Below are 23716 nucleotides of genomic sequence, written 5' to 3' on the forward strand. Positions count from 1 at the left end.
TGTTATTCTATCATATGTATAACCTTAACAGACATAGGCCATGTGGGCGTTTGCCCAGGGTGGCATTAGAAAGGGGGTCAAACAATCGAGAAAAAAAAATCAGTTGCGCCTCTGCCTCAAACATATTTTCTGTTACTTTTATCCACCTGCAGTCGATGGGATGTTGGAACTTCCTGCTTGAAGACAAAAACACGGAGACTATTTTATTTCCATGGGAATGCACTACATTTTATCCAACCCCAAAATTTACAGAAGTTCCCGCATTTTGGTCAACTGGAGGGCTGCAGAAGAATTAGCTCATCCTTAGCACCATTGATTCAAGACCTTCCATTATACGTAGATAATATAATTGTCTGATCTTGTTATGAGGGCTTGCAGTATCACCACAAGTGGTTATTGTCTTTTCTAATAGCTTTGCATTGTATGTTCATTTAAATAAAACTGGCTCTGTTAGTGACTGGGAGCCCTGCGGTGTTGCTACCTGCAGGTCTTTGAGGATGTCAATCCTGTTTGTGTTTTACAGTAAAAGCTAAACTCAAACTATCCAGTTTACACACCTAAATGCTTCCTCTCAGGCCTGATAGCATAAAAGGAGTATTTCCTTTCATCTCGCCGTCAGTATCTTCGCTCCAGCTATTAGAGCAGGCGACCTCCGCTGTGCCCTGTAATGTGTCAGGTCAAATCTCTTTATCTTCAGCCGTAGCTGCTTCTTTTATTCTCCTTTTCTGCTTTTCTCACCGCTCCCCCTTCCTGTCTTTTTGTTCCTACATATGGCTCTCTCTCAGCATGAGCTGAGTCAGAGGGTCTGATGCCGCTCTGCTATCGGCAATTTTTGTCTTTTGCCGTGTTTACGGTCCTGTGTCTAAGTACAGTTACCACATCAACAGTGCCCACAGGATCCAATTTGTAAAAGTTGAGCAAATATGTTTGACTCTTGGATTCATTTAATTTTTTTTTTCTTTTTACTGATCATATGTGTGTCATTCGCCATCATTGTCATGTAGACAGTTGTAAATGTTTCACCCCAACTCTTAACTATAGAATTGTAATGTACTTATGAGTTACATTATAAGTAATAAATGTGATTCCCACGTTTATTTGTGGATATCAAAGGTAAATGTGATTTCCATGGTGAGGGATGTCAACATGTTGAAAGTCTCATGAAATCCCTGCGGTGGTTTGCACTGTTGCCATGGAAAAAGCCGTACCTTGGTGGCTCAGCGTCATGTTGATCTGAGTAAACATAAAACATCCGAGGTGACGCCTCATCCTGCGCAGCTGTACCATTCTCCTGGCCCTCGGTTGGCGTTAATTTCATCAGGATTCTTGTCAAGTAAGTGAACAAAACAAGTGAACTAGAAGCAAGTCAGGGTAACATAATCAGGACATTATGAGATGCAGGGTAGAGAATTGAAAGAACTCTCCCACTACCAACACTGGCAACATCTATCTGGAATGCCGGTTATAGAGCCTGTGTGACCTGTGGAAACTTGATGACATCATACAGGGATGTTTGGACCTGTTGCCTGGGTGACCCTTTCTCTGATAACCAGAAGGCAATGGATGGATAGGAGAATGTAGGAGGTGAGAAAAGCATCTCAGGCCTATCTTTTTTTCTTAAAGGGACAGCATTTTGTCAAGTCATGTTATAATGTTATTCCCTCATCATAAACATACCTGGAGTGTTGCCTTGATTCTTTCACGGATGTTTGAGAAATCCCTTAATCTCTTTTGGTAACCATTCAGCTGTGCAAAACGTCTGGGTGAACCTTGTTCCACCTTTGAGGACAAATCTCCTCCTCCGTGCTGTCGTCTCCTCCCCTATGACTCCAACTCAGCTTCTTCAGACTAGCCAGCAGCAATTAGCAATCACCTAGTGGAACTGAGCATCAGCCGAGCTCATTATAGGAGCTATTTCTCAATGGAACTCTGGTAAAATCGTTGTTAAAGGGTTAATAGAGGAGCCATGTTGTGATGACTTCCTAAAGGCAGAGTTCCAAAAGAGCAGGAGCTTCTTAAAGAGACAGAAGCCCAATTTGCAAGCAAAGGTGTTAAATTATCTTTTAGCATTTTTATACTATGCTATAAAATGTCAATATGTGCCTGGAAAACACATTATACTGGCTTTTTAAGAAATGAAATAATCGTTAGGTCTGATATTGAAACTTGATTTATCTGAAACTTCTTAATGTAGCAAAAACAGAAGAAATGTGTAAGAATGTAGTTACAGCAGTAAACATGAACCAGGAAGAGCTTTACTTTGCCTACAGATTGGAGACAGCTTTTGTCCAAATAGACTTCTGTTTCTCTAAAGCTCCATTTTGGGTTCGTCTCTCGGGTTTTTGGTTTACTCTCCTCAGATCCTGACATTCAGCTCAGGATTTTTTTTCCCACCTTTGTATTTGTTTGGTTTGCTTTCAGCTGGTAGGGTCATCCTTCTCTGGTTTGCATCCTGTTCAGCTTGCCCTCCAGCTGCCTGTTGGATGTGCTGCGGTTGCGGCGGCACAGCAGTCAAGAGTTTCAGAGGGAATTCTTGTTCGCCGTCTGTTCTGAGGTTTGTCATTCTAATAGAGAGGACTCGTCAGACCTTTCATTTCAGCGCTCGCTCCTTCTTGTTTTCATCTTCTGCTATCGGAACCCCAGTTAGAATACAGACTATAATTGACGCTTAATTTCTGCTGTGGCAACAGTGTTATTTTTTTCTTTTTGAGCCTGCAAGCTCTGCTACCAAACCAATATAGTGCACGCACACTTTTCTATTCTTCATTTTCATCCCGGCTTGTGTTTTTGTTGCAGGGATAAACAGTTACGGTAGTAAACTTTTCCTTGTAATCACGGCGTTCTTTGTTCCTGTGACATACGTGTTTGCATTCTGCTCCAGTGCGTTTACACGCCAGCTGTAATAAATCCTCATCCATCACGCCTTACCTCCTGTTGCCATAGTGATTCATATCAGCAGCTTTCCCACCTGCCATTTGGAACATCAGCAATTGTCCAAACAGCATTTTAATCCATTTAAAGTCCAATAAATTTGAAAGTTGAATCACATTTTCCATATTATGTTTCTCTCTTCTAACCAGTAGAGCGGATTCCTGTGGATTTAGAAACCATTAGGAGTTCTGAGTGGGAACAAAATGTGTCTGGGTATTGTCAGAGCATCCTTTTAAGGAAACTGGTGGAGGTTTTATGAGTCATTGTGTTGACTTCATATTTCATGGAGTCAATCTGACAGGTTTACCAAAATCGATAAATGGCTAATTCAAGACATAACACCGGTTTTGTTTTTTGTTTTTTTTTAAAGCCTAACAACTTGATACATTTTCGTGGTCACATTGTCTGTGTCATGATAACACATTCTGCTGGACGATGAATTGTCTCAGTAATTATTGCCATAAACAATATTATTGTTCTTTAGAGGCAGTTTACAAGTAATATATTGATAATGGCATAATAATGGAATTTCGCCCTCTAAACTTTAATTTCTGTAAAGAACACTTAATACTGGAACTGGAGGATATTTTCAATATCCAGTAAAACAGAACAACCAAAAACAATAAATAAAACAGTATTAATCATCAATTACAATGAAAAACATTAATAAAATGGACGATGATGAAAAGAAAATTTCCATCAGAATGAATATTATCGAGGTCATATTAATTTACCATGCGGTTAACTGATTAATTGCAAAATTGGATAAAAATTCTAGATTGGATTTTGTTGACAATGTGACCAATCCACAAGGGCAGATCTATTCATTCTAACTCTATGCTTTGTGCTCAGAGCGATGTCATGCTTTATTATTTATCTTACATTTGAAACCATTTGAAAGAAGATTTCATGTTTGAGCAAGATAATCAACCTGTTGTTTTGTCAGTTTCGTTTTTTTTATTATTTATTTTACATTGGCTCTTCTACTTCTGATTGCACTGACTGAGCAAATGAAAGTTGTTGTTGTTTTCACATCTTTGACCAAGCTTGTGAAACTATTGGTGTGTGTAAGTGTGCTATACTGGTGCAGAGTTACCACATAAATTTTAGTACAATACTTCAAAGTCGGTGTTTTGTTTTTAAAAAAAAGGGAATTGCTTCAAGCCCACCTTAGCTGTTTTTTCTTTATCAGATTGTATCGGACAATATTAAACCGCAGATAAGGATATCAGTTCATTGTTAGGTACAGTGGGGGCTCTGTGATGCTGTGGGCCTGTTTCTTTTCCAAATGCCCTGGCAACCTTGTTAAAGAGAAGTAGCAACAATAATAATCGAATTGTGATTCTTATGCAGATTGATTTTTGACACACGCCTAGTTACACCCCTCCAATGCTATTGAATTCAAGCATTTCTACATAGAAGAGTTTCCAATGCTCTTAAATCCATTCTGCCGTTACTCCCTTCAACTCAATTTTCCAATCCGCCTCGGGTTCCCCCTACTTGTTTGTCCCCTCTTCGAGCGCATCCTAGGAAACGGTAAAGCTGAGCCTACTTGTCACCACCACGACACACACCTCTGGCAGACCGCTTTGCATTCAGGGAGCTCAGGAAGATAACTGTGTGTGCGTGTGAATACGGGCGCTGACGTTTGCGGCGAACCGTGTAATTGTCCTTGTCCTCGCTCAGTCATTATCGGGCCTTTTGCCGTGACAACGTGCGTGTGAACGACCTCCATTCAGCGGCTCCCATTTCTGCTTTGATTAAACTCCTAATTATTGACGGGAGAGGAGCAGACCTGCTGAGCTGCCCCTCTCTCTGCATGTGTGTGCGTGTGTGAGCCACGTTAACAGATTCTTGCACAGTTGTCTTTGGGTGATGTCTTCTGTCTTTCAGCTCTTATTGATTCAGGATAAGACTGAAGTTGGATTTAGACTTAGAAGCTATGCATCCGGTTACATCTGGAATTCAGCTAGTTCATCATTTCAGAAAAAGAACAGTTAAACATGGTGGTGGTAGAGTGATGGTCTGGGTCTGCTTTGCTTACTTGCTGTAATTGGGGAATCCACAAACGGCTCCTTTAGAACGTTCTCCTAATGGAGAACATCAGTTTGTGACCTTAACTCTAAGCACACTTGGGTTATGCAGCAGGACAACGATCCAAAGAACACCTCCATTCTGAACCGCAGTAAATTAGAGTCGTGATTCTTATGGGAATCATTTTTTTTGACACACTCTTATTTAAAAGCCCCCAACCCTGTTGAGTTAAAACAAGAGTTTCCTCTACTGTGATGGAAACGATTATTTAGGTTTCCAGGCAACTGTCATGTGGAATTTAAGTGGACTTTTGAAATGTGGCTAAAAAGCATCTACTTTCCATCTACTGGTTCGGAGTGAATCAACCAGGCTACACAAAGCATAACTTCATCAGACGTTGATATTACGCATGGATGTAATAAACAGGAAGTAGATGTCACAAACTAGCATGGACCACACATCTAAAAAAGATGAGAGAGTCCTGATCTCCATGGTGAAGGTTTGGACTTAAAAATGTCTGCGTTTTGTGCTTCCAGTAAGGCACAGACCCTTTTCTGGATCTGGATGGGAGCATCCCACCACATCCGTCCCAGCTTAGAGTACCTCTCACCTGCCACTCTAGGCTGCAGCTCTCCCCTCTGTCACGGAGGTTTGTACTTTAAAGTTTTCATTTTCTTTCTGTGCCTCTTTTAAGCCACCAGACTCACCAGTGGATGGGAGCATTCGCTACGTCGGAACTTAACTGGCAAATGTGTTTCCATCTCCCCTTTAGCGCTTTAACTCTTTCAGAAAAGCCTAAAACCACCGGAAGCGAGCGTTAAAACCTTTTCTGTGATATTGTGGTAGTTTTTTTCAAATTTTGCCATTTTCTATCAGCCTTTTCTAATGCGACAAAATTTATTACAAACACTCGATGGCAGTCTTTACCTCTACAGGTGGCAGAAGCCAGTACGAGGTTTAGGGGCCTGGTAGCTTTTCATATGAGGCAAGGTTGGTTTGGATAAATTTCTTTCTTTAATGAATGAAATCATCAGTTGAAAGCTGCTTTTTGAATTCACTCTAGTTATATTCATCAGACATTAAAATTTGTTTTGATGATCTGAAACATCTGGAATAATTGGACTCATATATTTTGACACTGAGGCATAATGTAAACCAATGCTCTCTACGAGAAATATCGAATCACAGTTACATCATAAAAATCTAGGAAATCAAACATGAATTAGAAGATTTCAAAACCTTATTTTTTTTTCTTTTCAGTGGATGGCTTTCCAGGTTGACGTTGACGGCTGCTGTCTGTCCCAATGTCAAACGTGTCACTTCCACCTCTCTAGTCTCTAGTCTCTCCCTCTCTGTGTGTGTGAGCATGTGTGCGCCTTTGGAGACAGACGGTTTCCCTGTTGGATACGCGCTCCATCGCGAAGCACTCTTGCACACGCCATCACTGCCAACACCGCTTTTCTTTTTTGTTCCCGGCAGCAGAGCAGCACTGACACAGTTATACAGGTTCATAGAAGAGGGAATTCAGTCATCGTTGCCGTAGGTAACAGCAGCGAAGCGGGGACTTCCAGCCAGTCCAAACATTCGTTGAAGTCGGCTGCCTGTCCTCCAGTCAGGTCGACCCCGCCCGTTCCTCATCCCGTGCTTTGGAGTTGCAAAAGCAAATGACTTTCAGGTTGGAAATAAAGTAAATTTGTTCTGATCGTGCTCATGGCACGCTGCTGTATGCAGTTTCTCCCTCATTCGCATTTTTCTTCTATTGCTTCTGTGTAATTGTGTGATTTATTGGGATTTTTTTGTGCATAACTGTGGGAGTGGAAGAAAAACGATACATCTGCATCTTTTTTTTACATGTATTTTTATTATTATAAACATTTATTTTACATCAGGGTAAAAAAAACCCCATCACATTACTCATTACATTAGTGGTAAAAACATAAAGCAGGGAAATGGGATCCAGAGCGCGTGACGTCACGCTGCGTTGTAATGTGTCTGTAAGCGTCTTTAGAGGGGGTCTCAAGTGGTCCCCCAGTGGTTCTGGGGTTATGAAAGACCGACAGTCCACTGTGCGTGCTGTTCTACACGTCATGTTGCGGACGTGGCACGGCAGCAGCCGAGTGGATGAAGGTATCCTGGTCAGATGAGTCCAAAATGAAGCTTCTTGAACAAACAAAAAAAGTCTAGTTATGAGAAAAAGATGTTCGACAAAGTACTTACTAATTATAATTAGCAATAAATATACAGCTTACATGTATGTGATTGAGTTAATAATCACGTTAGAAATCACGTGATTGATTTAATATAGAGAGGGAAGACTTGTTTTGTGCGTTTTCACTGCCTAAGGACCAGATGTGCTCTTTAGTTTGTTTGTATGACATTTGGTGCTCATCCCAGGAGGCAGCAGGCTAGACAGGCCTGGGAGTGTTTTTTTTTTTAATATGTCTTCCATGACTCTCATGTTTGCTCTCGGTTCCCTGCCACATTAGAGCTTATTGTTCACTGAACAATATTACTTTCCCCATAATCAGCTGTGGTTTTGGCCTTGAAAGGAATATAGTTTCCACTACGTGTTCGACTCCCTTTAACTCAGCCTATATTCCATATATCTTTGTGCAGACGAGATTGAGTAATGTACTGTGCACTTGTTCTGTGTGAATGTAGACATGAATCAAGAATTACATATTTTTCCAAACAAATCTGGATGAAACTAAACATTAACTTTATAAAATTCCAGATTTCTAAGACATAATCAAACAAATACTGCCTCCAAGGGTGTCGTGATGCATGTTTTTTGTTATTTATTTATAAAATAAGCAGTAATGTAGAAGGAGCATCAAATGAAACATTGTGTGTGAAAGCAGACAGGTGTTATGGAACAAAAGTGCTGACTTAGCATGTATGCTTAAGGTTAAAGCAGTGCATTTATCAAACAGTGGCCACTGGTTGTTTTTGCTTCATTCATTCTGTAATACTCTGCTGTCGTTTGCAGAAAAAGCCGTGTTTCCATTACAAATGTGTGCAACATTTAGTTCATATTCCTCTAATGTTGAACAAACAGAGTGGAGAATATCCAAACTGGAACTAACTTCACCACAGGGTCTGCATTTGCTTCAAACTGCATTATCCTCTCAGTTGGACATTCAAGACAGTACTGTAGAAAATCTGCACAAATTGAAATAACGCTTTGCATAGTCTGGCTGATTCACTCCAAAATTAGGCAGTAAATGGAAACACCTTTCTTACATTTTCCTGTTTTTTTCCCCCCAGAGATTTTAAAAATTCTATGAAAAATTGCACGACAGCTGAATGGAGACATAGCTATTGTTTTCACCAACGAGGCGTTTACAATAAAAAGCCAGAGTGAAATTTTCTCTCTGGAACGTGTTTGAAGAAAAAGAAAAAACGTTTTCATGTGGCCAGAGCTGGAAGCCGTTACTGTCGTGTCGTATTTCCTTGCTCCTGACCTGCAAACTGACAAAACTGAGCAAAGGTGGTGAAACAAATCAGCGGCCTTGGAGAGAATACATTTCTAGTTAGGAAAAAGGAGAAAGAAAACAAGTACCAACAGCCTATCCAGCTCCCAAATCTGTTTCCTTGCTAACACCTCGGAAACATTTCTGCTGCCAAAACCCAGACTGTGAAATTCCAGCCTCCGAAACCACAACAGCCATCTGTGCGGAGCTTTGTGGTGACTCTGCTTTTTTTCATCACCCATAAATGCCTCCTTTATCGTGGAACACAACCATTAGAGAAAGAAAAGAATGATCCTGACACAAAGTGCAAAGGTAAACAGGTTGCGACGCCTCTTGTGATGATTAATGCTGCAGCTGTGAATGCCTCGCAGCCACCGAGGGCGCCTGTTCATGTTCCTCCCTCTCCCGGGGTAATGAATGAAACGCTCCGAGCCTTGTGTGTTGTTCCGATTGCGTGCGCGCGTACCTTACAAATCGCACCGGTCGCTCGTTTTGTCGGCCCTTGATGTCACCAGAATCCCAACATCCTTTATCGGTGCTGCCAAGTCTCAGCATGCATGGGTCAATTGAAGTAATCTTATCGGTTTGCAGACAGTCCACCTCAATTGCCCAGGGCAACAGACGCTATGATCACTTGTCACTCTGAAAGATTTGTGAGAGACTAAGGGAGATTGGCAGGTGGAGGCGGTAGAGGTGAGAAGACAGAGGGAGTCATTGCTAAACAGATGGAAATGCGCCGCCGGCAGCGGGGCGGCGACAGGCGGCGGGTCTGCGTTGGCATGCCGGTACCGTGAACACGGCTCTGCCTGCAGGCTGATGGACAGCTCGGAGTATGCGGCGTGCTCTGACTGGCTCCGGGGCTTTTCTGCGAGCCGAGGCACAAATCGATGCAAAAAGAGAGAGTTCATTCACAGCAGCCGCTTTTCACCTTGAGGGAGAAGCCGAAAAGACACACACACACATCCACACACGCACACGCCTGCGCGCACAGAAACAGAACAGTCACATTCATCAAAATAAGCTGTGTACTGGTACAGTATCTAGCAATAGCAAACTCAAGTTAAATTTGTTTCACAAGTACACTGCCATGAATTAGTTTTACCTGTTGAATTACTTTACTTGAGATCAGGTGTGAATTTTTTTTATTCTTTATTTTTTAACTAACAGTAGTTAGTTTCACAACATGATTTTGACTTCCGAGATGACTCAAACGCAGCATTAGCCATGCTAAAAATCTTCCTCCGTTAAGCCAGGCCGTTACCTTCCTACACAATTCCACTTGATTCTCATCTCCCTTCCGTCTGGTATTTCGCCCATTGGTTTTGATTTCTCTGGTTACATTTCAACCAAACCAACCAGCGAACAGATGTAGGATTTGTGAACGATGATGTTTATTTCCTACACAGCTTTAGAATTGTAGTCTGCCTACCTAGGTTAACTTGGCCATTACCTTGCTTTGCTATGAGGGCTGTATAATTATATGGATTCTACAATATTTATCGATTTTTTTCCACCCTCGGAAGGTATCGATTTTTCATCCGCAAGTATCGATACATTAAACCATAGGGGTCCATAGGCTTATACCATCTTTTTAACATGTCTGGTTTGTGACAGCGTAGCATCAAGACTCCGCCTCACTTTAAACTTGTGCTTAAAGTGCACATTATAAACTACACACCAGTTTTTAAATTATGTTAATAGGCCAGGTAAAACTGGAGTTATGCTGAAATAAGTAAACCATATTTTTCCGAATGTCCGGCTTTTCCAGTTATGTGAAAGGAAATGAGCTTCCAAACGTAAAAAAAACAAAAAGCAACATTAGATTCCTTTGTTTTTGAGCCCATCATTATTTATCATGAGTAAATAATGATGGGCTGTATTTTGTTGCTAAGAAACGAAGTAAAGTTGCGCATGTAACCGTGAAAGAGAAGCGGAACGGACTAGCAGCGCAAACGGCGTAGTGGCAAAAGCAGTGAGATCGCGATATTGATGCAAAGTTTGGACATCGGAGTGACTACTGGCATCCACTTCGTAATTTGTTTTTAGCTTAGTGGTTTCTGTTCTGTATATAAAGGATAACCTGGAGAATGAACACACAGCATGCAGTGGCGCTCTCTTTTGAGCTGGAAAACAAAGAGGGGAAACCCGCAGCCGGAGTCTGGGCACAGTGAGGATTGCCATGATGACGATGGCAGATCGATCATTCTTATTAGCAACTGACAAAGAGTATCAGAGACTGAGAGTACGATGAGATCCTGGCAGTTTGAGAGGCAGCTACTCAGAGGTCCAAGCAGGGGAATGGCGGCGTTGCGCAGCTGCAAGGAATCGATCACTACGGGGTGAGGCAGAGCCACTCCCCCAGCAGCTAGTAGTAAACAGCTTACAGCCACGGCTAACTCCGGGAGCCAAGGCAGAAAAGCCTTTTCCTTATAGTCCAAAAGACTTTTTTTTACTCCAAAACACAGCCACAGTATGTCCAAAAGAAAAACATGAGTGCAATCATTTGCATATTGAGAGTCTACAGAGGCTGATAATCTCCCCACTCAGGTCCTAGATCACTGTGGAAACTTTTATGAAAGTTTTATGTCAAATCCACATGAATTAAATGGCAGAAACTAATTTTCTCACTGCATCTTTGATTCATTTTGTCCAGCTGTAGACTGTTAGACTCTGTCCAATCAGATTCAGGTATTGTGTAGTTGGTGCTTTTAATCAGTTTTCAGTTAATTAAATCCAAGTCTATAGAACTAAAATCACTCAGTCCTTGTAAAATCTTTCAGAAAATCGTAAAAGTGCATAGAATTGTAGCGAATTGTATCGTTTGCCAAACATCGTGATAAATATTGTATCGTGATCAGGATATTGTATATCATATCGTGAGATTATTGTATCGCTATACCTCTATTTGCTATTCCGCTCAATTAAACTTATTATACATAAACAGTCTGGGCTTTCTCCCGTTTACTTGGATTCCCTCTGGTAGAAATTCTACTGGCCCAATCAGTGAACAGATGGAGAAACTATGAACAATGGTGTCTATTAAGAATTGTAGTCTGGCTGTAGTTTTAGCAATGGCAGCGGAGGAAGCGCACGAAGCCATTCAGTCCATGTTGGCCACACTTCCTAATATTAAATTAACATTAACAGTCACCTAGTTTGGCTCAGTGCCAAACTTCTCTCTGTGTGGTGAAGAATGGTTGTTTACAATGCAGGTAATTTCCAGTAAGTTTCATATTGTCGAACTGGTACATTAGATACGTAACGGACAAATTTCAAAATTCAACAGAGTCCAAACCTCCAGGTGTCATGAAGTTGTGTGAGGAGGTGGTGGTGAGGCAGACGCTTGGAGACCCAGGTAAAGATGAATGATAGTTTTAATGACTGAATTAAACCAAAAACACAATCCAGAACCAGGCAGCACAGCTGAACGGAAACTAAGATTCAATGCTGGTAGCGACAGGTTAAACGACTGGACGTAAACAGCAGAATGGACAGACTGAGATCACATAAGACAAGGACCCGACAGACACGCTGAGACACAGGTGACATTAAATAAACATTAGGTAATCAGGGAATGAGACACACCTAGGAACAATCAAGGGGAAGACAGGACAACACGGAGACTCAGAGACACCGAAACTCAAAATAAACACACAGAGAACTCAAATCTTTACACCAGGAAGCAATCCGTTCTCGATAACCGAGACGCCAGACTCTATACGAAGCAAAGCGCAGAACAAGGGTCTGGTTTTTACCAGGATAATATAGGGTGGTAGTTTGGCCAGTCGGTCCGTGTTGGCCGCGTTTCCCAATATTGAACAATTAAGGTGGGAGTGTGAGGAATGGTTAAGATCTTTTATTGCTGACAAAGATTTTATTCAGCTCAACATCTCAGTGGTTGATGGTTGTTTTCAGCTTACGCAAAATCTGATTAGCTTCATAGCATAGCTGACGCATTACAGCCATCACGGCTAAATGTTAATGATTGGTTAGAATCAGATCCAGTTGCTTCAAATCTCCACAGAGTCCATGCCTCCAGGAAGGGCCCAGACCTTCGGAACAAAGTGAAAGGTTGAACAAGAGGCCATATTTTTTACCAGGCTAGTGTCACATATGTGTACTACCATGTTAGCTTGGATTTCTGCAGAATGCGTAGACAAATTTTGTCAGAAAACAAGGAAATTGAAGGGCCCGGGGCAGATTGGTAGCTGAATTCCTGCAGTCTGGATGTTCTCCCACTGTGGGTTGCCGATACACTGAACAGACGTAAGAACAAGGACGGCCGAGAAGAGATAAGGGCGCATGCATCGTGTTTACTCTGATATGCCAGCGAGTCTGAGGGCAGAGCAACAAAGGAGCCAGCACTCGCTTCAGGCAGATTAACTCGCAATGGGCTCATCTTCATTCATCGCCCCGCTTGTCGACATGACGCGCACACACACATTCACAAAACACACACACACAAAGGGATTTTAAGAGCTGAAAAACACAGATGTTTGCCCTACTGCCAGTGCTGTTCTTTCATGTCGTTAAGAAAGGAAAGTTGAAAGTGTCACATCGATGCACATTCACACAGCAGTGCAATTTTCAGAATATTTTGATGACTGGACTTTGCACTTGTCGCGAATTGCATCTTTAGGAGAAAATAGCTGAAATCATGAAGCGTGAGATTGAAACGGAGTGCGTTTGTGTTTCCTTTGTTCCGTCAGAGGGGCGTTTTCAGAGGTGGTCCTGGCCCAGGAGAAGCTGACCGGCCGCATGTTCGCCGTCAAATGCATCCCCAAGAAGGCTCTGAAGGGGAAAGAGAGCAGCATCGAGAACGAGATTGCCGTGCTGAGGAGGTGAGAGCAGTCACACCGCCACACACACAGCTACTGGTTACCGGGCAACTGTGGATCTCCTCTGTTACTTCCACGCAAAATACCCCCCCGCCTCCATACATCCATCTATACATCCATCCTTCCCCTCCCCTGTCAGCCCTCACCCCCAGGTCACGATCCACTGCTCAAACACACATCACACACACCAGGGCTGTGAAGCTACGCAAACACAATCATATCAAAGAAAATTGAGTTATTATTTAATTATTTTTGACCTGTTGTGCAGAAGTTTGGGGAGAAAGAGAGACTCTATAGGCACCCTTCTGTCAAAATTTAATCGGGGTTTGATTGATGAGTGATTTATGACCCTAATCATTAATTGCTATTAATATCCACCCCCCCCCCCCCCCCCCCCCCCGCCCCCACCCTTTCCCACACACACCTGTTACGCCAACTGTTATTCCCACTATGTGTTTTAAAAATAGTACAATTAAAGTATGAAAAAACATTATGAGTTTTAAGAATAATACAATGAAAGTATGAAAAACAATAAGTGTTAGATAATTGAGAATAATATACAATATAGTATATTTAAATAGAATGTTGTAGTTACCTCCGGTTTTTCTCACTAAGCCATTTGGTGTTTGTGTGTGTGTGTGTGTCCGGCTCTCTCGTGCTGACTATGAGTTTGTGACATAATACCGGACAGGCCTCACCTGTCATCTGTGTGTGGCGGGCTAAAAAAAAAAACCCTAGGTAGGCGATTCTCTTGACCTGAGGGTCATCACAGAGGGCCTGTAAGGAAACTCTATGTCTCCAGAAAACAGATTTTCAAACCGTCATCGATTATCAGCTCGGGATCTGCGCGGGAAAAGGCGGGAGCCAGCTGTCCGTGTCTTTCAGGGTGATTCTCATCAATTATCAGGTATTAGACAATCTTCCTGAATGCTGTGTATCAGGAACGGGAGAGGGCATAAGGGTGGACAGAGGCGTGTGTGTGTGTGTGTGTGTGTGTGTGTGTGTGTGGGTGCACCCGTAAGACTGAACACATACCTCTAGAGAAAGCCTAGAGTTTTAACTGTTTTACTGCTTTATTTTATGGTAGCACGACTAGTCAGTGCTGACTATGAGTTTGTGATTTCCTTCATCACTTAAATTTTAAACTCTTATAGATTTTGTTTTCTGTAACACTTGCTAGTGTGATACGTTTCAGTAAATGTTCCTCATCTGTACACGTACTTCTTAAGAATATGTGACAGACAGTAAACAGGCCTACTCAAATTTAACTTTTATCTTTCCGCAGTTAAAGAATTTGTCCAGACTTTTCCAGAATTTGGCCCGGTATCACTGTGAATAATTTTGTTCAGTTTTTTTCTTGCTGTTGAATCAACGCTGATCTTCCCACTGCTTCATGTTTTCTCCAAAATAGTAAATCCTGGTTTAAATACATTTGAAACTCATAGATTTTTTTTCTGTAACACTTGCTAGTGTGAAACATGTTAGTAAATGTTCCTCATTTGTACTCGTACTTCTGAACAATATCTGACAGGGGCTAAACAGGCCACGGTGAGGTTACTCATATGTATCTTTCAGCTTTCCCTCCACCCATTATCTTACACACTTTAGTGTGTTCACTAGCAAAATATAGTACACCTCTAATTTTTTTAATTTTTCATTATTAAAACTTTGAAATGATCAATGTGAACCATCAGTCTGTATTAAAATAGTTAATATAATTCATATTATTTATTTAGATTTGATGTTTTAATGTGTGCCCTTGGATTTATATTGATTTATTCAATATAATATATTGATTTATTTATCAAACTGAATAGCCATTCCGTTTTTTTTTATATAGTATTTTTTTCTTTTGGTGTTTGTTGCACAAATTCAAATATATGCCGGCTATCAACCAACAATTAAATCAGTGAATTTGCGTTTTTTTTCTTAAATACTCCCTCTCACCGAGACTTACTTACATCTTCTGACAGCTAGCCCAACTTATAATAACATTGACTAAATTTGCTATTGGTACACTTTACCTAAAAATAAAAATTAAACATACTCACTACACAACCATGCTCCAAGAGTTGCTCACAACATGGTGAATTGTTTTGTTACCTTAAAAATGATCTGCAGCTTTTGTTTCTTGGTCCTAATGATGATGTTCACTAATGTTCACTAACAGACAGTTCAACACCTCTTGTGATTGATAAGCTTATAAATGATCAATGCAAAGCATCAGTATGCGCTAAAGAAGATCATATCAGTCAGATTAAGTAAAATATCATTAAACTCAAAGCAATCAAAATTATATTTCTCTGAAAGGTCTTTTTTTTCAGGGAGTTTAGACTGTATGAAAGGAATCAGTGAAATATACTATGAAATATTTTATCTGCTGCATCCCCATAATAAAACTTCAATTGTGAATTGAATGATTACATTGCATCTAGACACAAAAGAATCAACCGTTAATTAGTAATCATACTGACTAACAAGATCTGATCAAACAAGAAACTTGACAACCTCAAGGGATTTCTCACATTGGAGAACGAACCGTCTGACTTTCTTTAGCCACTAAATTTAACCTTACCAAAGTTCTGCCTTGGAGCAAACAGGTACTGAGTTTGAAGCGGATCAGACGCCTTCAGCCATCTGCTAAAGCTAGACTCCAGCCTTCCTCACTGTAAAATAAAACATTAGACTTAAAAAAAAGTTCAAGCGAACATCACTTAATTATCATCGACTTGTTGTTTGTACTCATCTTAAACAAGTGGCAGGAACATTTGGATATATATATATAAAAAAAAAAGCTTTATAACTTAATCTATTTAAGTTGAGTCCATGCAACAAGTAAAATAAAAAGTGAACTATTTGAAAGTAGTGAGGATTTAGGGTGGTAAAAGTTGAACATTTTAACATGCCCAGACACTTTCTGCTCAAGCAAACCAAAAGGTTTTGAACAGAACAACCATGTCAAATAATGAGACCGTGAATCTTTAATCTATGTAGCAAATATATTGCTGCTGCTGCTGTAAGCAGAAAATAAAAGAAGTTTTACGGAGAATAATATTTTGGATGAGTTTAAGAATATTGTTTGCCAAAATCACACGGTGTAACTACACTTGTTTTTTATAAGTTGCAGTATTTGAATCTTTTTGAGGCAATTGGTTGCATAAATTAAAGTAAATACGACCTATTTTCCTGCTCCACATACTTAGTTAGCAATGTGCCAGTTAGCTTCCCAGTCTGAACTTCTGGGCAATGTCTTGATTCAGTCAAATTTTCTATCTTGTATCTCCTGAACTCTGATATTTTGCTTGCTGGTCTTCATCGTGCTCTGAATGCAGTATCGGGTTTCTCTTACTTTAACCCGCCCAACTTACACCTGATTGGCATGTTAGCCTTTTGATTCCCTCCCAGCGAGGCGGTGCTTCACAAAGCAAACTGTTTGTCAAACTGTTGATCTGCCTCATGGCTGTTTTAGAAGATATGGTGACTGAGTTTTAGAGAGTACTAGCCAGCTCATGCAGCTTGTTTTTATTAGATGCCAGTCCTAAAAGTACATATCTTTAAAATATGAATAAATACGTACAATTCCATAATTATTCGATCCAACGGTTGTAGAAGTTTTGTAATAATGCAATTCAGGTATTTTACATTTTCTGGACTAAAGGAGGATTTCAGTTCAACACCTGTGGTTTCTTAATGTAAGTGTTTCTGCTACTGGACAAGAAACAGGGTTAAAAGAGGATTTAGAAAGCAAAATACAAAGATGATAGTTGTTTTTACCGAGAGCAAGGCTGTGACTAGTTATCAGGACAGCATGAGACCTGTGCAATTTCTTAATCTTTAGGAAATATTTTTGGACACAGCCATCCGCAGGAGCAAGATGAAGCAAGAACATCACAACATCGGATGTATTTTTTCATCCTTCTATCCGTGATTTAAAACTATTTTTAATTTTGTGTCATCTTAAAGATGGAAAGAGTCAATTATGTTTTCACCCATGGAAAAGTGTAATGTGTTTATTATGAGTAGGATTAACCAAGCTGAAGGAAAATAAAGAAAAAGGATAAATAAATATTCATTGATACAGAACCGAATCAGCAAATATGAACTTATGAAACTACTGAAACCTTCAAGAATTTTATGTTGTGTAAGATATTTAAGAAAATAATAATGAATCTGCGTTCATGAATTTCTTTATTTGGTCATTGTCTGTAAAATACGTTTACCTTTTGTTTTGTTGAACACCAGACATCTCATCTCTTTCCCACAGTTTCTTTTCACTTAGTTCCACTACTGCTGTGGATTTTATAGTCAATGTTTAAAGTCAGCACAGAGTCTGAAGCGATGGAGGAAATTTACGTCAATATGGAACCTGTTGGACAAACTGCATCTAATCACACAGGTAAGAACAAAGTTACAGAGAAATTTAGTATGTATTGAATTCAATTTTGCTAAGGTTGAGGTTTTTGTTAAGGTTGGAGCAGCTCCAAAGAGAGGCTCTGCCTCCGTGCGGCTGTCTGTTTGGGAATCCTGAATGTTTTACTTTTGGCTGAACTCATCGCCCTCAGTGTTCACAGTGAGTCTTGTTCTAGTCATCTTAAAGATGTAAAAAGAGTAGATTTTACGTTTCTGTTATATAAAAAATGTCATTGTTCCCCTTCTAAATTCAAACTGACCAAATAGCAAGGGTTTAAAAAAGAATAAAGCTTCGTGACTCAAAAGTTTTGCAGAGAGGTGAAACATTACACTAAGTTACATGAGTCTGATTCATTTTCAGCAATGGTTGCATTTGCAGCCATTTAGGTTAGCGTGTCTTTAATATCTTCTCTTTTTCAAACTATTTACCCAACGATTCATTGTTCAGTGTTACCTCAGTTTAAATTCTACAGGCATAACCAAAATCATGAAACTATTTTGTAAGTCTTAAGTGAAAATACGGTGTTGCCACTTCTTTTTGCAAACATGTTTGTTAATTTTATTTTTTTTTTCAGCTCATGACATGACAGCAGATTTTTCTGACATCAGCAACATTCTGACCGACCAGAACAGCAACAGCGAGTTTCCCTCCATGAACGCCAACTTCACTGAAACGGCTCCACGAGCTGAAGACACTTTAAGGTTGGTCAAAACTTTAAAAAATGTGGATCTCGTTAAAAATTGAATTCTACTCTGAATTGTAGAGTATAACTAATAACTTTCCTTTTTGGTCTAAATGAATATAATGTAAATGAACAACTTTTATTTTAATTTATTAAGTGCTCTATCATTTGCGTGTGCTGAAAAACAATGTAAAACAAACTAAACTTTGTTTGTTTTCTCCTTAAAGGGAAATTGTGTCCTACAGAACGAACAAACATCAGTTGTTCCTGTTCATCCAGGGGCTGCGGAAGAAGAGAAGAGCAGATCCACTAGTGATGGATGATTAGGATCTGTGTTCACTGTGATATTATTCACCAACAATAATGTAGCTTATGGTGTTACATAAAATCCTAAAGATGAAATGTACACTTCCAACTGTTGTGACCTGCATCTAATAACACAACTATTTTATCGCTTGTACTCTGTGTTTTTCTTTCTTGTTAAAACTCTGACGTGATAAACAAACGTTTTTCTTTTTGTTTGTTGTTTTTTTTTTTTGTATTTTTGCGGAGAATCGGTTGATGCGTTCTGATTGTGTATTAATGTGACTTTTACTACGAAACTTTATGGAGTTCCAGTTGTGTCCGGTAATAGTGGATTAAGTTCTATCTTGGTAAAATTATATTTCCAATTATTTACTATCATTTGTAATAAAGTGATGCCAACACCACGGATTCAACAGTGAGGAGTTTGTTCTAGTCATCTTAAAGATGGAAAGAGTCAATGTTGTGCTGATTCTGAGTAACTGAATGACTTTTTATTCATTTCAGAGTTCAATCAGCGAGGTTATTCGTTTTGTGATGGTCCTAGTCTAAGAAAGAAAGAAACAAAGAAAGAAAGCAGCAAATGTACATGTTGGTTCCCCTGAAAATATGGATAAATTCAGTCATTGTAGGGTTAAAGTAATTTGAAGAGGGAGAAGCGTATAAACAAGTCAATGACGAGTCAATGACTTGATGCATTCTGCATTTTTAACTCGGTTAACTTAACTTTTTGTTTTTTTTACTGACTTTAATACATTTAAATCGCTACGTTGTTTGATAAGTAGAATGGAAATGACTTTTTTTGTAAATGGTCTTGTAAATTAGCGTTTTAAAAATCAACTGAATTGAATTAAGAAATTTGACCATCGGATTGGACTGAAGAGAAATGATGAGCAATGTTTTATGGGTTTGGGTTTAATAAAGCAAAGATTGGTATTTTTGTAACATCAAAAGTTCATTTTTGAGGCAAAACTAAGAAATTTTTTAAAAATTTCAAATTGCATTTTCCTACATACCGTTGCCTGTTGTCTGAGCAGGTAAAGGTTGTCAAAAACCATGATCTTAAATTTTATTTACAAAGATATAAGTCCTAATATTCTGTACAACATCATTCACAGGTTACAAATACTAAAAAGTCAAGCATTAGAATCACTAAAAACTCATGACAAAAAAAACTTGTGACAGCAATCTTGCTCCTGAATTTGGGTCAGGAAAATAAAGCTAGAGTAGCAAACTCTTTCACAATTTAGATTTACAGATTCACAGGAAAAGCTACGTTTTCAACAACTATATAGATTTAGAAAAACAAAAAAACAAATTTTAGGCATAACTATTGTATTTTACCTGCCTCAGGTGATTTGTTGGATCATTTTGTGTAGCATGATTTAGTAGTAGCATTATGTAGTACGATGGTGACAGTGCAACATCAGTGTTTACAATAAGTTTCGTATCTTTAATGGCAGGAAACATCATTTTTTTACATCAGTGGGATGTTAAAAGTCTTGTATGTAAACATCTTATGGGGAGGTTTTTATTGTTTCCTTATTTATTGTTTCCTTAAAACCGTTTAAAGAGTGTTGATTTCATCCAAAATTTTAAGAGATTATAAAGGACTTAAAGTTAAAAACAAAACTCAAATGAAAATGTACTACATGGCATGCATTTGAAGCTTTGACCCAACACAGGGCAGGCTGTACACTGTGATGGAGATATTTGTCTCTTTAAAGATCTGTTCCAGGATCTTTGACACCTTTGACCACTGCAGCTGGTCCAGGCCACAGCCAATTCTGAGGGAGGAGATACGAGACAAGCAAATTGATTAATTATCCCCAATAAAGAAGAAGATTTAAGGGTATTTATTATAGTCATTTATTCACAGTAGTTCCTACAAACCGGGGTATTGATATCTTATTGACACCATTTTCTAAGCAGTGAGATTTCATGTCTTCCAGACTCTGTCTTAGGCTGACATACGTGGGTTTCTGGCTGGCTTTTTTCTTTGTGATCTGAGACACATAATAGGAAAGATACAGTTACCAGATTAAATAATGAAACAACTTTTGGTCCAATGCAGTATAATTGTGGTATGTTTACCAGATAGTAGATGAAACGTTGATCATGTGTCAGGACAGCACACTGCCCCGGAAGCTTCTCTATTAGGACATACAAAAAAATACAAAACAGGATATGATTTAGCACTTGCTGTTGAAATCATACATTTGAATGAACTGGAAAAACATAAAACATTTTTTTCCAAAACAAAGACTTTAGTAACTAGTCTGACTCACTCTGCTCCTTTAACTCTGAGACTCGACCAAACTTCTTCTTGAACATCGCCGCTATGCCTGCTCCCATGCGACAGTCTTCACTGATGCAGTGGGCCAAGGATTCATCGCGTGGACAGGAGAACAAATCTCCGGTGACATACTTTAATGTCCACTTGGTTGATTGATAGAGTTTCTCAGTTTTGCCCATGTTCATACTTTCTTCAAGCGCAATTTGGAGAAAACTATAACCACAAAGTACCAAGTTGGTAACGGCGCTTACTACAGCCTTGCTTATCCCCTCACCATCTATCCCCACACTAGGCTGTGTCTCATTGTTCCTTAAAGCACCACCCATTTTAGCTGAATTTTTTTCCAAATTTGTCCGGGGGGTTGTTAGTCCCAGTAAACTATAATAAGCAGGATTTTCTGTTTGCCTCAAAAATGAACTTTTGATGTTACAAAAATACCAATCTTTGCTTTATTAAACCCAAACCCATAAAACATTGCTCATCATTTCTCTTCAGTCCAATCCGATGGTCAAATTTCTTAATTCAATTCAGTTGATTTTTAAAACGCTAATTTACAAGACCATTTACAAAAAAAGTCATTTCCATTCTACTTATCAAACAACGTAGCGATTTAAATGTATTAAAGTCAGTAAAAAAAACAAAAAGTTAAGTTAACCGAGTTAAAAATGCAGAATGCATCAAGTCATTGACTCGTCATTGACTTGACTTGTTTATACGCTTCTCCCTCTTCAAATTACTTTAACCCTACAATGACTGAATTTATCCATATTTTCAGGGGAACCAACATGTACATTTGCTGCTTTCTTTCTTTGTTTCTTTCTTTCTTAGACTAGGACCATCACAAAACGAATAACCTCGCTGATTGAACTCTGAAATGAATAAAAAGTCATTCAGTTACTCAGAATCAGCACAACATTGACTCTTTCCATCTTTAAGATGACTAGAACAAACTCCTCACTGTTGAATCCGTGGTGTTGGCATCACTTTATTACAAATGATAGTAAATAATTGGAAATATAATTTTACCAAGATAGAACTTAATCCACTATTACCGGACACAACTGGAACTCCATAAAGTTTCGTAGTAAAAGTCACATTAATACACAATCAGAACGCATCAACCGATTCTCCGCAAAAATACAAAAAAAAAAAACAACAAACAAAAAGAAAAACGTTTGTTTATCACGTCAGAGTTTTAACAAGAAAGAAAAACACAGAGTACAAGCGATAAAATAGTTGTGTTATTAGATGCAGGTCACAACAGTTGGAAGTGTACATTTCATCTTTAGGATTTTATGTAACACCATAAGCTACATTATTGTTGGTGAATAATATCACAGTGAACACAGATCCTAATCATCCATCACTAGTGGATCTGCTCTTCTCTTCTTCCGCAGCCCCTGGATGAACAGGAACAACTGATGTTTGTTCGTTCTGTAGGACACAATTTCCCTTTAAGGAGAAAACAAACAAAGTTTAGTTTGTTTTACATTGTTTTTCAGCACACGCAAATGATAGAGCACTTAATAAATTAAAATAAAAGTTGTTCATTTACATTATATTCATTTAGACCAAAAAGGAAAGTTATTAGTTATACTCTACAATTCAGAGTAGAATTCAATTTTTAACGAGATCCACATTTTTTAAAGTTTTGACCAACCTTAAAGTGTCTTCAGCTCGTGGAGCCGTTTCAGTGAAGTTGGCGTTCATGGAGGGAAACTCGCTGCTGCTGTTCTGGTCGGTCAGAATGTTGCTGATGTCAGAAAAATCTGCTGTCATGTCATGAGCTGAAAAAAAAAATAAAATTAACAAACATGTTTGCAAAAAGAAGTGGCAACACCGTATTTTCACTTAAGACTTACAAAATAGTTTCATGATTTTGGTTATGCCTGTAGAATTTAAACTGAGGTAACACTGAACAATGAATCGTTGGGTAAATAGTTTGAAAAAGAGAAGATATTAAAGACACGCTAACCTAAATGGCTGCAAATGCAACCATTGCTGAAAATGAATCAGACTCATGTAACTTAGTGTAATGTTTCACCTCTCTGCAAAACTTTTGAGTCACGAAGCTTTATTCTTTTTTAAACCCTTGCTATTTGGTCAGTTTGATTTTAGAAGGGGAACAATGACATTTTTTATATAACAGAAACGTAAAATCTACTCTTTTTACATCTTTAAGATGACTAGAACAAGACTCACTGTGAACACTGAGGGCGATGAGTTCAGCCAAAAGTAAAACATTCAGGATTCCCAAACAGACAGCCGCACGGAGGCAGAGCCTCTCTTTGGAGCTGCTCCAACCTTAACAAAAACCTCAACCTTAGCAAAATTGAATTCAATACATACTAAATTTCTCTGTAACTTTGTTCTTACCTGTGTGATTAGATGCAGTTTGTCCAACAGGTTCCATATTGACGTAAATTTCCTCCATCGCTTCAGACTCTGTGCTGACTTTAAACATTGACTATAAAATCCACAGCAGTAGTGGAACTAAGTGAAAAGAAACTGTGGGAAAGAGATGAGATGTCTGGTGTTCAACAAAACAAAAGGTAAACGTATTTTACAGACAATGACCAAATAAAGAAATTCATGAACGCAGATTCATTATTATTTTCTTAAATATCTTACACAACATAAAATTCTTGAAGGTTTCAGTAGTTTCATAAGTTCATATTTGCTGATTCGGTTCTGTATCAATGAATATTTATTTATCCTTTTTCTTTATTTTCCTTCAGCTTGGTTAAT

The 23716-nt window shown here is 39.0% G+C and overlaps 1 protein-coding gene and 2 long non-coding RNA genes across 3 annotated transcripts in view; 2 read left to right on the forward strand and 1 right to left on the reverse strand.

The window, feature by feature from the left end:
• The window catches only part of camk1da (calcium/calmodulin-dependent protein kinase 1Da), an 84395-nt gene that overhangs the window by 15606 nt on the left and 45073 nt on the right, over nt 1-23716 (forward strand). The window contains exon 2 of the mRNA XM_032589597.1: nt 13148-13279. Within this exon, the coding sequence (XP_032445488.1) occupies nt 13148-13279 (132 nt within the window). The remainder of the gene's footprint in view (nt 1-13147; nt 13280-23716) is intronic.
• On the forward strand, nt 17797-19083 carry LOC116736829 (uncharacterized). Its single transcript, XR_004342673.1, has 3 exons — nt 17797-17846; nt 18262-18388; nt 18597-19083. It is a non-coding gene; the product is annotated as an uncharacterized LOC116736829 (long non-coding RNA).
• LOC116736831 (uncharacterized) lies at nt 20112-21452 on the reverse strand. Its single transcript, XR_004342675.1, has 2 exons — nt 20767-21452; nt 20112-20678 (listed from the first exon to the last, which is right to left on the reverse strand). It is a non-coding gene; the product is annotated as an uncharacterized LOC116736831 (long non-coding RNA).

The sequence above is a fragment of the Xiphophorus hellerii genome, chromosome 17 (assembly GCF_003331165.1).
Source record: "Xiphophorus hellerii strain 12219 chromosome 17, Xiphophorus_hellerii-4.1, whole genome shotgun sequence".
NCBI lineage: Eukaryota > Metazoa > Chordata > Actinopteri > Cyprinodontiformes > Poeciliidae > Xiphophorus > Xiphophorus hellerii.